Genomic DNA, 12523 nt, shown 5'->3' on the forward strand with positions numbered 1-12523 from the left:
ATGGTCCCATAAGTCACTACCCAGATGTTACTGACATGGGAATTGGCTAGCTTCCAGAAGGTGACAGGATCAAAAAGCTTTGGAGGATACAGAAAGTTGTCTCAAGGACGTGTTTTAACTGATAGAAGATAGGAGGAGGATAATTCCCTTAGCATTTAGAAAGCCCTTAGTAAGGGTCTTATTCCTAGATCAGTTATACTACATATAACATATATAGGCTTGAGTGCAAAGGATATATTTAAAACTTTTTTTTAGTAGGGAAACAGTATGCTATACCCTTTATGTTTAACTCAACTTTCCCAATCTGAATTTGCACAACTAATTCAGCTAAACCACTTCAGAAATTAATTTATTATTCAGCAAATCACACTGGATTCACTTTAATAATGTATTTATAGTTACATAAATGTGGGTCATTGAAAAATGAACATAGATATTACAAAATGCTGGTGGCATTCAGTATCCAACTGGCAGCAGATTAGGGCATTACAGCTAAGCAAGAAACTCAGTTGGTTGCAAGTCTGTCAAAACTCCTGGCTAGTGTGAATCATCAAAAGAATTACTAGCAGAGGAGTAGAGTAGTAGGAATGGCTCCAAAGATCTGGTTTCCAGTCATCATATTGTCTTTTTCTAAACAGTGCAACCCTGCAGGATACCTAGGGCCAATCCAAATGCATAGATATAAAAGAAAATCTCATCTTCTCACAATCCTTTGATCCTACAGGGTTAGCTATATTCTCCAGGAGTTAAACTTAAAAAGACTGGGCAGAAAAAGTACAGGAGACTTCCATGGTAATCTCTACTTTGGTTTGGTGTGGGAACACAGAGAAATGATAACAGACAAAAAGAAGAGGCAGAGAACCATTCTGTGTATCTCTGTCCCCTTGTTCCCTCCTCCTTTCTTTAATCTCTTCTCATACATACCTTCTGAATGCAGACATGTTGTGCTTTTGATCTTCTCTCCATGGAATGAAGCCCTTTTCTTGTTGGCCAGCGCATATGGATAGAGCCAAATCATATTAAAACTGTTTAAAGCATTGCTCTAGACAGGGCCCTTACATGGCTGGCCAAACAGTATTGAGCATATAAAATGTTTATAGTATTTACCACAAGCTAGTTTAGCTGGAAATAATTTTAACTATGATTAAAACTTTGCTAAAATGCTACGTCAGACAGTTATATAGTTCTTAAATACAGTAAAAAAACATGCTGTAAAAGGGGCCATAATGAGAAGAATGAGTTTCTGGAAGCATCCATTTACCAGATAACAGAAGACCAGCGGATGAGCAGCAGCATTAAGCATGTGGATTGAAAACAGACACAGGAGTATAAAAGTTCCACCATATGTGATACTGTAAATGAAATCCAGTATTATAATTTGCAAATTATAGGACAAGTTCTGCAAACCTTACTTAACATGCATGGCAATTAGTCATGGAATTACTTGTGAGTGAGTACAACTCAATGAGAAGATTGCAGAATAGCATCCAGTGTGTTTGTCTTGTTGAGCTCCCATTAGGACACTGCCATGCTATTTGCTTGGTTTAGGATGATTTAGGATCTCTAGATTTCCAAGCCTGAAGTTGTGTGTTTGAGTTTTTTTAGTGAATTTTCTCTCCCAGGCATTCAGGATCTAACAACCTGTATAAAATAAAACATGAAGCTCCTCATCATTCTAAAGGGGCTATTTAAATGTGAACAATATCAATATAGTAGCCAAAACATAAACACCCATGTTAAATATATGAAATGTAATCATATGGCACATCAGGGCCCAGTTTTGTGTTTTAACTAAGAAAAACAAATCCTCAAAAACACATAGCCAGTCTTTGTAAAGCCATCTCCTTTGGCCCTTTTATCTAGTTTTAAAAGGCGCATTGTTTTAGTGTGAACTGTTTCCTCAGACTGCATCCAACAAACTGTGTAAGTGACAGAATTGTTGGGTTTTCTGCAGAAATGTTTCCCTACAAAACACTATCTGAATATATTTTATTCCTTTCTTCCCACATCTTAAGCACCTCCAGTGTTGAGACTGAATTCTTAAGCTCACTTTAACCTGAGTTCTTAAGCTTACTTGGTCTGAAAACTCAAAATAAACTCTCATCAAGTCAAGTAATGAGGTCTGTTTTGTAACCAGAATTTCTGTCTTGTGTTTTAAGGGCTGAATGTAACAGGAAATTGAATGCTCTTTACTGCTTATGTAATGCCAACAGACCCTGGTTGTCGGTGGGCGAGACTGAACCTGGGATTTCTGGAGCTTAGTGCATGAGCCTCTACTGCATGAGCTAAAAGCCATATGCCTGTTAGCTAAGGCTGTAGAGCAGACTCAATCTCTCTCTAAGTGGTCTCGGTGCCACTAGATGGAATAGAACACCACACCCAGAAGGTGTGTGGGTTACACTTATATCACACAAGTGTTCTCCTTTGGTGGAATGAATGCATAAATCACCTTAGTTAAACTCACAAGATTTGTATGGCACAAAGGAAATGAAAAGAAACAGTTGAAACCTGATGGACTCTGTCATTTGGTGGACACCCGTGTACCAATTCATCACTCCTTGCACACTTGTAAAAATAATTAAATAGAAAAGTTCATTTTGCTCCTTTTTGCATGGCTGCACCAGTATTTCATGTACATCATTAAGAGCTTATTTAAATGACTTTTGTTGAGTTATAAACAAGAATGATATAAAACACTTTCTGGATGCAAAGTCTAATCTAGAATACATCTGTCAATTTCTCTCTCTCTCTTTTGGTCACGATCCTCACTTGGGGTCTGGTTGGACAGCGAGGTCTAGTGGTCATGGCCGCAAGGGATTGTGAGGAGGGGAGCCTGGGCCCTCCTATTCCACTGGGCTCTGACTCAGGACCCTTTGGTCTACCCAGTAGTCTGGCAACCAAGGCTGCTTAAGGCAGTCCTCCCTGGGCTTCTTCCTCTCATATCCCCCAACCTCCAGGGTCAGATTAGTCCAAGGCTTTCCCCTGGTAGGGAAATCCAAACCACAATAAGAGGGTTTATTCATATTCATATTCTGGAAAAAAGGGTAAACAGCAAGGTTGCAAAATTTGCAGATTATATAAAACTACTCAAGATAGTTAAGTCCCAAGCAGACTGCGAAGAGCTACAAAGGGATCTCACAAAACTGGGTAACTGGGCAACAAAATGGAAGATGAAATTCAATGTTGATAAATGCAAAGTAATGCACATAGGAAAACAATCCCAAGTATACATATAAAATGATGGGGTCTAAATTAGCTATTACCACTCAAGAAAGAGATTCTGTGGCTAGTTCTCTGGAAACATCCACTCAATGTGCAGTGGCAGTTGAAAAAGTGAACAGAATGTTGGGAATCATTAAGAAAGGGCTAGATAATAAGGCATAAAATATCATATTGCTTTTATATAAATCCATGGTACACCCACGTCTTGAATATTGCGTGCAGAACTGGTTGCATCACCTCAGAAAAGATGCACTGGAATTGAAAAAGGTTCATAAAAGGGCAACAAAAATGATTAGGGGTATAGAATGGCTGCCACATGAAGAGAGATTAATAAGACTTGGACTTTTCAGCTTGCAAAAAGACGACTAAGAGGGGATATGATAGATGTCTATAAAATCATGACTGGTGTGGAGAAAGGAAATAAGGAAGTGTTATTTACTCCTTCTCATAACACAACATCTAGGGGTCACCAAATGAAATTAATAAGCAGCAGGTTTAAAACAAACAAAAGGAAGGTTTTTTCACACAACACCGTCAACCTGTGGAACTCCTTGCCAGAGGATGTTGTGAAGGCCCACACTATAAAAGGGTTCAAAAAAGAACTAGATAATTTCATGGAGGATAGGTCCATCAATGGCTATTATCCAGGATGGGCAGGGATGGTGTCCCTAGCCTCTGTTTGCCAAAAGCTGGAAATGTGCGGCAGAGGATGGATCACTTGATGACTGATTACCTGTTCTGTTCATTCCCTCTGGGGCATCTGGCATTGGCCACTGTTGGAAGACGGAATACTGGGCTAGATGGACCTGTGGTCTGACCCAGTATGGCCATTCTTATGCTACCAATGTCCAAAGTCCACAGGATACTTCCCTCTCTGGCTATCTCTGGGTTGGGTCCTCCTTTGCCTCTGGGAGGGCCCCTTTGGGCAGCTGTGTCAGTGTCTTAGACTTTTTTCTGCTCTGCACTGCTGGAGCTGTGGGTCTGCTAACCTCCAGCTCTGCCATCCAAATGAGCTAATTCCGTGCCTTTTAATTCCTCTAGCACCTGTTTCTGCAGGTGTGGCAGGGTGGGGCTAGCTGAGCCCAAAATAATTCCTTAACCCCATGTTGCCCAGTGTGGGGCTTGTACACCCCATCATAATCACTCAGTGGTCTAGGTTTTGATCATAATAAATGTCATTCTGAATGTAAAACTGCTTATCAGATCAGGTCTGCTTCCTCATCCACTGTTGGGCAAGAACAGACAAAGCTGTCAAATCAAAACAACAGCTTAAAACAGTACAATTTTCAAGATGATGGATACTGTTTCAGTAAATATAATTTGCATGTTCTGATTTTTAGCCTGGTTCAGAGAAATATTTATAGGTTTCAGAGTAGCAGCCATGTTAGTCTGTATCAGCAAAAAGACAGGAGTACTTGCGGCACTTAGAGACTAACACATTTAATTGAGCATAAGGTTTCGTGGGCTACAGCCCACTTCATCAGATGCATAGAATGGAACACACAGTAAGAAGATATTTATACATATAGAGAACATGAAAAGGTGGAAGTACCCATACCAACTGTAAGAGGCTAATAATAATTATTATTATAATTATTTATTTTTCTCCTCATTTTCTTAAATGAATAACCTAATTAGAAATCTTTCTGGGACAATTTAGTTGGAGTTGTCCTACTCTGAGCAGGGGGTTGGACTAGATGACCTCCTGACATCTCTTCCAACCCTAATCTTCTATGATTCTATGATTCCATGAAGTGGTACCAACATAATACATCCAAATTCTTTAGTTTCGCTCACTGATATATATGCAGAGCTCTAAACAGCATGATTGGGAGCTTATGTATAAATATCACAGAGGAAGCAGAGTCTATCACAGAGAAAATATTTATTTTACTCCTTGGTCATTCAGAGGAGCATTATGTATACTAGTAAATCAGATTCTCAGGCATACAGTCAGTTAAGTCTTGAATTCTAGTTTTAAAGAGTGAGTGGATGGTAATCAGAATGATGGCACTGGAGTAACCACCTCCAGAAAAATGAGAACATCTGATATGAAAACATCCATACCAGCTCCCAAGCGCAATGCTGCTCTCAGCAAAGAAAGTCCTTTGGATAAAGATTCTTCTTTCTTCAGTTCCAAGTGTGACTGACTGGCTAGTGGGATGCAAAGATCTAGGATGCCTCCTGTTTTGTTATCTCCAATGAACCTGCAGTCCTAGCAGCACCTGCCTGCTTGACCAGCCTTGATTTTTTCCTCAAAGATCCATGGTTCCAAGCCTCCGAAAGCTTCAGCATAAGACTTTGGAACAGATACCACCAAGACAGTACTCAGTCTTCCCAGGCTGCTTCATTAACATTGGAGCAAGAGCAGTGTCATCTGCAGTTTAGTGTCATTAGCATGGGTACTGTACTGGGGAAATGGAGTATGGGCCAACACCTTCAAACTAGGATGCCAAAAACACCTAAAAATCTGGTTTGATTTTCAGAGCTGCTAAGTATGAGCAGTATCTATTGACCCCAGTGAGAGTTGTGGGTGCTCAGTACACACTGAAATAATCAGGAAACTTATTAGGTGCCTAACTTTAGGAACCCAAATGTGAAAGTTTTACTCAATATCTTCATCCTGAGGTCCCTTCCAACCCTATGAGTCTATGATCTTTTTTTTAATACAGATAATGGCATTGAGAGTACACTTTTAAAATTTGTTGACGATACCAAGCTGGGAGGGGTTGCAAGTGCTTTGGAGGATAGGATTAAAATTCAAAATGATCTGGACAAATTGGAGAAAGTCCAGAAAAGAGCAACAATGATTAAAGGTTTAGAAAACATGACCTATGAAGGAAGATTGAAAAAACTGGGATTGTTTAGTCTGGAGAAGAAGGAGGGGGAATGGTAACAGTTTTCAAATACATAAAAGGTTGTTACAAGGAGGAGGGAGACAATTCTCCTTAACCTCTGAGCATAGGACAAGAAGGAATGCTTCAAACTGCAGCAAGAGTGATTTAGGTGGGACATTAGGAACAACTTCCTGTCAGGGTAGCTAAGCATTGGAATAAATTGCCTAGGGATGTTGTGGAATCTCTGTCTTTGGAGATTTTTAAGAGCAGGTGTCATAAATATAAAGGGTTGGGTAACCACCTTCTGTATACAGTACTATAAAATCCCTCCTGGCCACAGGCACAAAATCCTTTTACCTGTAAAAGGTTAAGAAGCTCAGGTAACCTGGCTGGCACCTGACCAAAAGGACCAATAAGGGGACAAGATACTTTCAAATCTGGGAGGGTGAAAAGGCTTTGTTTTGTCTGTTCTTGGTCTGTCTGTTCTGTGTGCTTGCCAGAGACAGATCAAGAAGGCAAGAATCAAACTCAGTTAGAATTAGTAAGTAATAAGGGAATGCGTTAGCTTACTTTTATTTTTGGCTTGTGATTTTCCTTGTCTAGAGGAAGGTTTATCCCTGGATTTGTAACTTTAAGGTTTTGCCTAGAAGGGAGATACACTATGTTCTTGAGTCTTTTGTTACTCTGTAAAGTACTTACCATCCTGATTTTACAGAGGTAGTTCTTTTACCTCTTCTTTAATTAAAATTCTTCTTTTAAGAACCTGATTGTTTTTTCATCATTTTAAGATCCAAGGATTTGGGTCTGTGTTCACCTGTACCAATTTGTGAGGATATTATTCTCAAGCCTGCCCAGGAAAAGGGGTGTAGGGACTTGGGGGGGTATTTGGGGAAAGTAGGGCTCCAAGTGGCCCTCCCCAAATGTTTGTTTAAATCACTTGGTGGTGGCAGCGTTACTTAATCCAAGGAATAAGGGAGTTTTTAACCTAAGATTGTAGAAATAAGCTTAGAGGGTCTTCATGTGGGTCCTCACGTCTGTACCCTAAAGTTCAGATGGGGAGGGAACCCTGAGAGCAGGTTAGACAAACACCTGTCAAGGATGGTCTAGATGAGGGATTCTCAAACCGGGACCCCTCAGGGGGTCAAAAGGTTATTACATGAGGGGGTCGCGAGCTGTCAGCCTCCACCCCAAACCCCGCTTTGCATCCAGCATTTATAATGGTGTTAAATTAAAAAAACTTTTTAATATATTTATAAGGGGGGGTCGCACTCAGAGGCTTGCTATGTGAAAGGGATCACCAGTACTACATTTTGAGAACTACTGGTCTAGATAATACTTAGTCCTGCCATGAGTGCAAGGGACTGGACCAGAAGACCTCTCAAGGTCCCTTCCAGTTCTATGATTCTATGTTTATATTTCAGCTGAACATAGCTTCTTATGAGGCTACCTTAGTAGGAATAAACTCATTTGTCAAGATAATCCAAATATTTCAACACAAGACCAGATTACATATCTGAACCGACAATCTATTTGGAATCTTAGCATGATATTAACAAGAGGAAGCCCAAGTGAACACTAAATACCATTATATCTACCAGAAATCTCATATATTTTAAAAGGACACTGCCAATATATGAAGACAAACTTCAGTTTCTTAAAAGCGTTTTTCTCTCACTTTTTAGAAAAACTGATTGCATATTCCGCTTCCCTCACTTGCATGCATGTACCAACATGTTATTATAGGGCTGTTCTGGTCACTTAGTTACACACTAGTTATTTATTGTCCATGAGGGATGGGCTGCACACACGAATTTCTTATTGCATGGTTAATCAAATAAAGGCAAGCAGGTTTTGAAGAATTTGTTTTCCAAACCACTACTCTCAAATTGCAAACCCTCATCATACAGAATGACACAGTTTCTGGAAACATATGAGCAATAAAAAGGTAAGTCGTATTTTGGGCCAACCAGTCTCAACAGTGGCCCTTTAATCAAATATGTTGCCTAGTTTTGGTAAAACAAGGCTCCATTTCTATGACTTTATGTGTCATAATATCTTCAGTGTCTATTCAGTCAAGTCAAGGGAAGCAGTGTGTTGTACCCAGGCTCTCACTGAATCCCACAGATCCACCTGGAATCTAGTAGCTGTGAAGGTTGTTACTTTACCTTAAAACTGGTAACAGAGCACTTATAAATAAAATAATGAAACATCCAAGTTGTCCGAAGTCACTGATATCAAATACTTTCATTAGGACAAATAGAGGCAATAGCTTGTATTGTGTGGTTACCATGTTCATTCTGCTTCCAAACGAGTCTTATTAGATAATGGGGAAGCATGTCTGTATATTGGGGGAACAGACTCCAGTCAAAATCTCTTATGAATTCTATTGCATAGATAGATAATAGAGAATGTTGGGTAGTTATCACAACACTACTTTACCCTTTCTCGAGGTGATATACCTCCCTTCCTTAGTTTCATGTGCTGCTTTACACAGAACTATGTTAAGAGAACTTAATTTATTATTTACTGCACTGAATCAAGCACACTGAAAGAGATACAATCCTGACTTCTATTCACTAGATAGGTACAAACGAAAAAGCATGTTTGTAACAAGCACTGATTCCATCCAATTTCTGTTTCATGTACAAATACTCTATCTATTCCTTACGTAGCATTTGTGTTCAGTGATAAATTATACTTATTTATAAGTTATCAATCTTTATCAATGCTCGGCTGTCTGAGATACTCTACCTCTTAGAGGACTGCTCCATGGAAAGAAGTCTGACAAAGAAGCACAGAGTAATACCACCGGGCATGGTGGTCCCTGGCAGGAACTGATGTGGTGACAAGGCTGGTGGGGAGACAGACTTGGTTAGCAGTACTGTGCCCTTGCCAACCTGCGTTGGCCAACCCCAGGGATTAATTCTAGTGAAACATAGTGCCGGAATACCTCTGTGCTTTTATTCACAAGTACAGAGGAAAATACCTACTTGGCTTATACACTGGCTATTAAAAATGTGGAGCTTGCCAACCACTAACCTCAGAAATGCTTATTTTCCAGTTTCAGGTGAAATTAGAGATCGATAAACCCATTAGGCAAACAGTGCTGAATGCACGCTTCATCTACAATCTCTTCAAGTGAAGAATAACTTCTGAAGGTTTTGATTTTACTTATTTTTTAAAAGATGATAGGATTTGCCATTCCACTTCTGATAAGAAGGCAAAACTCCCTTCTTGACAACTGGAGCATAATATCTCATGAGCATCTTAGCTCACCACCTGCAATCGTTATTAGCAGTTATACAATCATGCATCTATTTCTATGATGCTGCCACAATATCTGACTCTGACCACCCTTGGCACTGAATTCCAGACTAACTAAATGCCATGTGATTTGTTCTAAATTGATTGGCTATTTATTTTACCAAGTGACCACTTGTTCTGGGTATTACAAATATACTGAAGTCAGGTGCTCACTACTGAAAAATTCATCACTGACAGTTCTACAACTATTACATTTTTGGGATCATCTACATCACTCAATGCTCTGAAGTTCAGAATGAGGTACTGATTTTCTGACAATTCTTTCAGCATACCTATTTAATTACAATAAAATGCTATTTTCCCATTTGAAATGCAATGAATCCCTAGGCAGAATGCTGATGTGAATTGGATTCACTGTATGAGCACATCAAGCCTAGAAACTCCAGTTGCATAAACTAGAGATAATTATTTATGTAAGTACAGATGTAATATTGACACGTTGTTGAGATTCAAATATTCACAACAACTTTTTATACCTGCAAGATCTTCCTTGGAAGAGACTAGTCGAGGAGAGCTGCTTCCTGGCTCAATTCTTAAGGATAATCTAGAAAACAGGATTTTAGACACATCAGTAGTGAAAGCATTCACTGCAGTTAGAAAGATAAACAGAAGAAACTAAATTTTATTTTAAGTAGGAAGTCTGGTTTGATCTGAAAGCACATTTATTTATTTAGCTTCATGACAAAGCAGGTCCAGAATTCCTAAAGTAAACCTCTGCCCTTTAAATCCACCTAAGAAACTAAGAGATATGTTCAAAATGTCAGTGTGAATTTACCTTTTATACTTTCTGTCAAAGCAAAAATATGAATCTGAAAATGCAGACACGAAAAGAAGGATTCCTTGGTAAGCTGGGTGCAGGCAAACAATATGATTTTACTATGGCCAAATGTAAAATTATACATCTAGGAACCACAAATGTAGGCCATACTTACAAAATGAGGGACTCTATTTTGAGCCGCAGTGACTCCGAAAAGAAATGGGGGGTCATGGTGGATAATCACATGAACATGAACTCGCATGTGTGATGCTGTGGCCAAAAGAACTAATGTGACCCTTGATTGTATAAAAAGGGGACTGCATAGGAAGGTTATATTACCCTTTGTATTTGGTACTAATGGATTGCTATTGGAATACTGTAGCCAGTTCAGGTTACCACAATTCAAGAAGGGTTTTAATAAATTGGAGGGGGTTAAGAGAAGAGCCATGTGAATGATCAAAGGATTGGAAAATATGCTTTACAGAGACTGAACTCCGTGAGTCTATCTGTTAAACATAACTAAGAGAAGGTTAAGGAGTGGTTTGATCAATCTATGAACACCTGCATGGAGAACAGAATTTTGATAATCTAGGGCTCTTTAATCTAGGAGGCAAAGGGAATAACAAGATTCAATGGCTAGAAGTTGACGCTAGACAAAAATCAAACTAGAAATAAGGCACAATTTTTTAACAGTGAGAGTAATTAACTATTGGAACAAGTTACCAAGGGTTGTGATTGATTCTCTATCACTGGAAAATGTTAAATCAAGATTGAATGTGATTCTAAAAGATATGCTCAAATTCAAGCAGGACTTAAATTCAGGGCAGTTCTATGGCCTGTGTTGTAAGGATGTCAGACTAGATCATAATGGTCCGTTCTAGTCTTATCTATGAATCTGGTCATACATCTCTGTCATCTAACTTCCCATTTTTGTTGCTGTTGCACAGATTATCCATACATTTACCTTCTTCCATAATTTAGGCTGAAGACTGCTAGACTCACCTTTTTCTAAATAACCCATTGGGATAAGAATATTACAAAGGGCTGCATATTTGCTGGTTCCACCAGGCCATGTTATGCTATAGGATCACCTTATAATACGAACTTTACATTTTTAGCACACATTACAAGAGGCCACACTTTTAAACAAAGTTTCTTTTTTCTCTTATGTACCAGCCTCCTGTATGATTCTTCATGCAGTTGTTGGATTTTTGGTTTGACTGACACTGACCACGTGGCAACACTGTCTAGCTAAGTCAAGAGAACTGATCTAATATAGCTACAGCAGGCAAAAAGTGCAGACACCAGCACATAAGTGAACTTCAAAAGATATCTGAAGGCAAATACCACAAATCGTATGTCACTCTGAGACCCAGAAACAGATTTTGGAAGTAAAGACCCATAGAAAAGGAAATTTGCAAGAATGAATTCTTCTTCCATTCCTTTCACTTTGGAAGGGAAACCAAGTGGTTTTTCAGTGGCTTCTTCAAATATATTTGAAAAACATGGAGCATAAAATAACAAATACAGTATTCCTTTTCTCTGCAGCCAAGCTTATTGAAAACCTAGAACAGTTTTGATATCCTTTGAAACTGCAGCTTTGAGATTTGGGTGAGGTTACTGGTAAATCAAATTCAGTTTAGACAAACAGTTTTATTAATTTTTTAAATCTAAGTAGCTGAACATGCTATTAAAAGGGAAACATTTGAAAGCATAAGCATCAACTACAATAAACCTATTTAAAACAGTTAATATTGGAAATGCTTTCCCTCATGGGCAAAGCACTGCTGAACTGTCTCTCAAAGTGAGATGTGAATGGGTAAAAGAGCACTAAGTTCATAAATCACGCAAACTTATTCATGTAAGAAGCGAGGTGCTAAGTTAACCAGTTAGATGAAAAACTCCAATGGTAACAACAAAAACATGGCTGATATTTTGCAAAGGGTTCTGTTCCGTGCTCTAGAATTTATAGTCTATTGCCATTAAATGATCCCTGTAAATCTCTGTAACAACAGGCTTCAAGGTAGATATGAAACATTCCTCTCCACTGAAGGAGGAGATGGCATTGTTTATTCCCATTAGCAGGATCTCAGGATCTAGAAAATGACAGGCTTCTTTAAAAAGCCCTGCTTTGCAGAGGACATTACAGTAATATAATCCACAGCATGCTTCTGCTGTGGCTGAAGGAATTTTGGAAAAGAGTCCTGTACAACTGGTTAGCCTCCCAGTGTGTTATTTTAATCACGTCATAACAAACATCTATCATTTGGGAATTCCCCGTAATGAAAGGGAATAACCAGATGGTATTACTGGAGTCTTGTCCCTGCAAATGGGATTTTATCCTCTGCGCCCGTGGCTCTAGGATTGTGAAAACGTTCCAACA

At 39.0% G+C, this 12523-nt stretch overlaps 1 protein-coding gene across 1 annotated transcript in view; it reads right to left on the reverse strand.

The window, feature by feature from the left end:
• RALGPS1 (Ral GEF with PH domain and SH3 binding motif 1) overlaps nucleotides 1-12523 on the reverse strand; it is a 356681-nt gene that overhangs the window by 66482 nt on the left and 277676 nt on the right. Inside the window, exon 13 of the mRNA XM_050926720.1 lies at nucleotides 9860-9927. Within this exon, the coding sequence (XP_050782677.1) occupies nucleotides 9860-9927 (68 nt within the window). The remainder of the gene's footprint in view (nucleotides 1-9859; nucleotides 9928-12523) is intronic.

This window comes from Gopherus flavomarginatus, chromosome 17, assembly GCF_025201925.1.
Source record: "Gopherus flavomarginatus isolate rGopFla2 chromosome 17, rGopFla2.mat.asm, whole genome shotgun sequence".
In the NCBI taxonomy this organism is placed as follows: domain Eukaryota; kingdom Metazoa; phylum Chordata; order Testudines; family Testudinidae; genus Gopherus; species Gopherus flavomarginatus.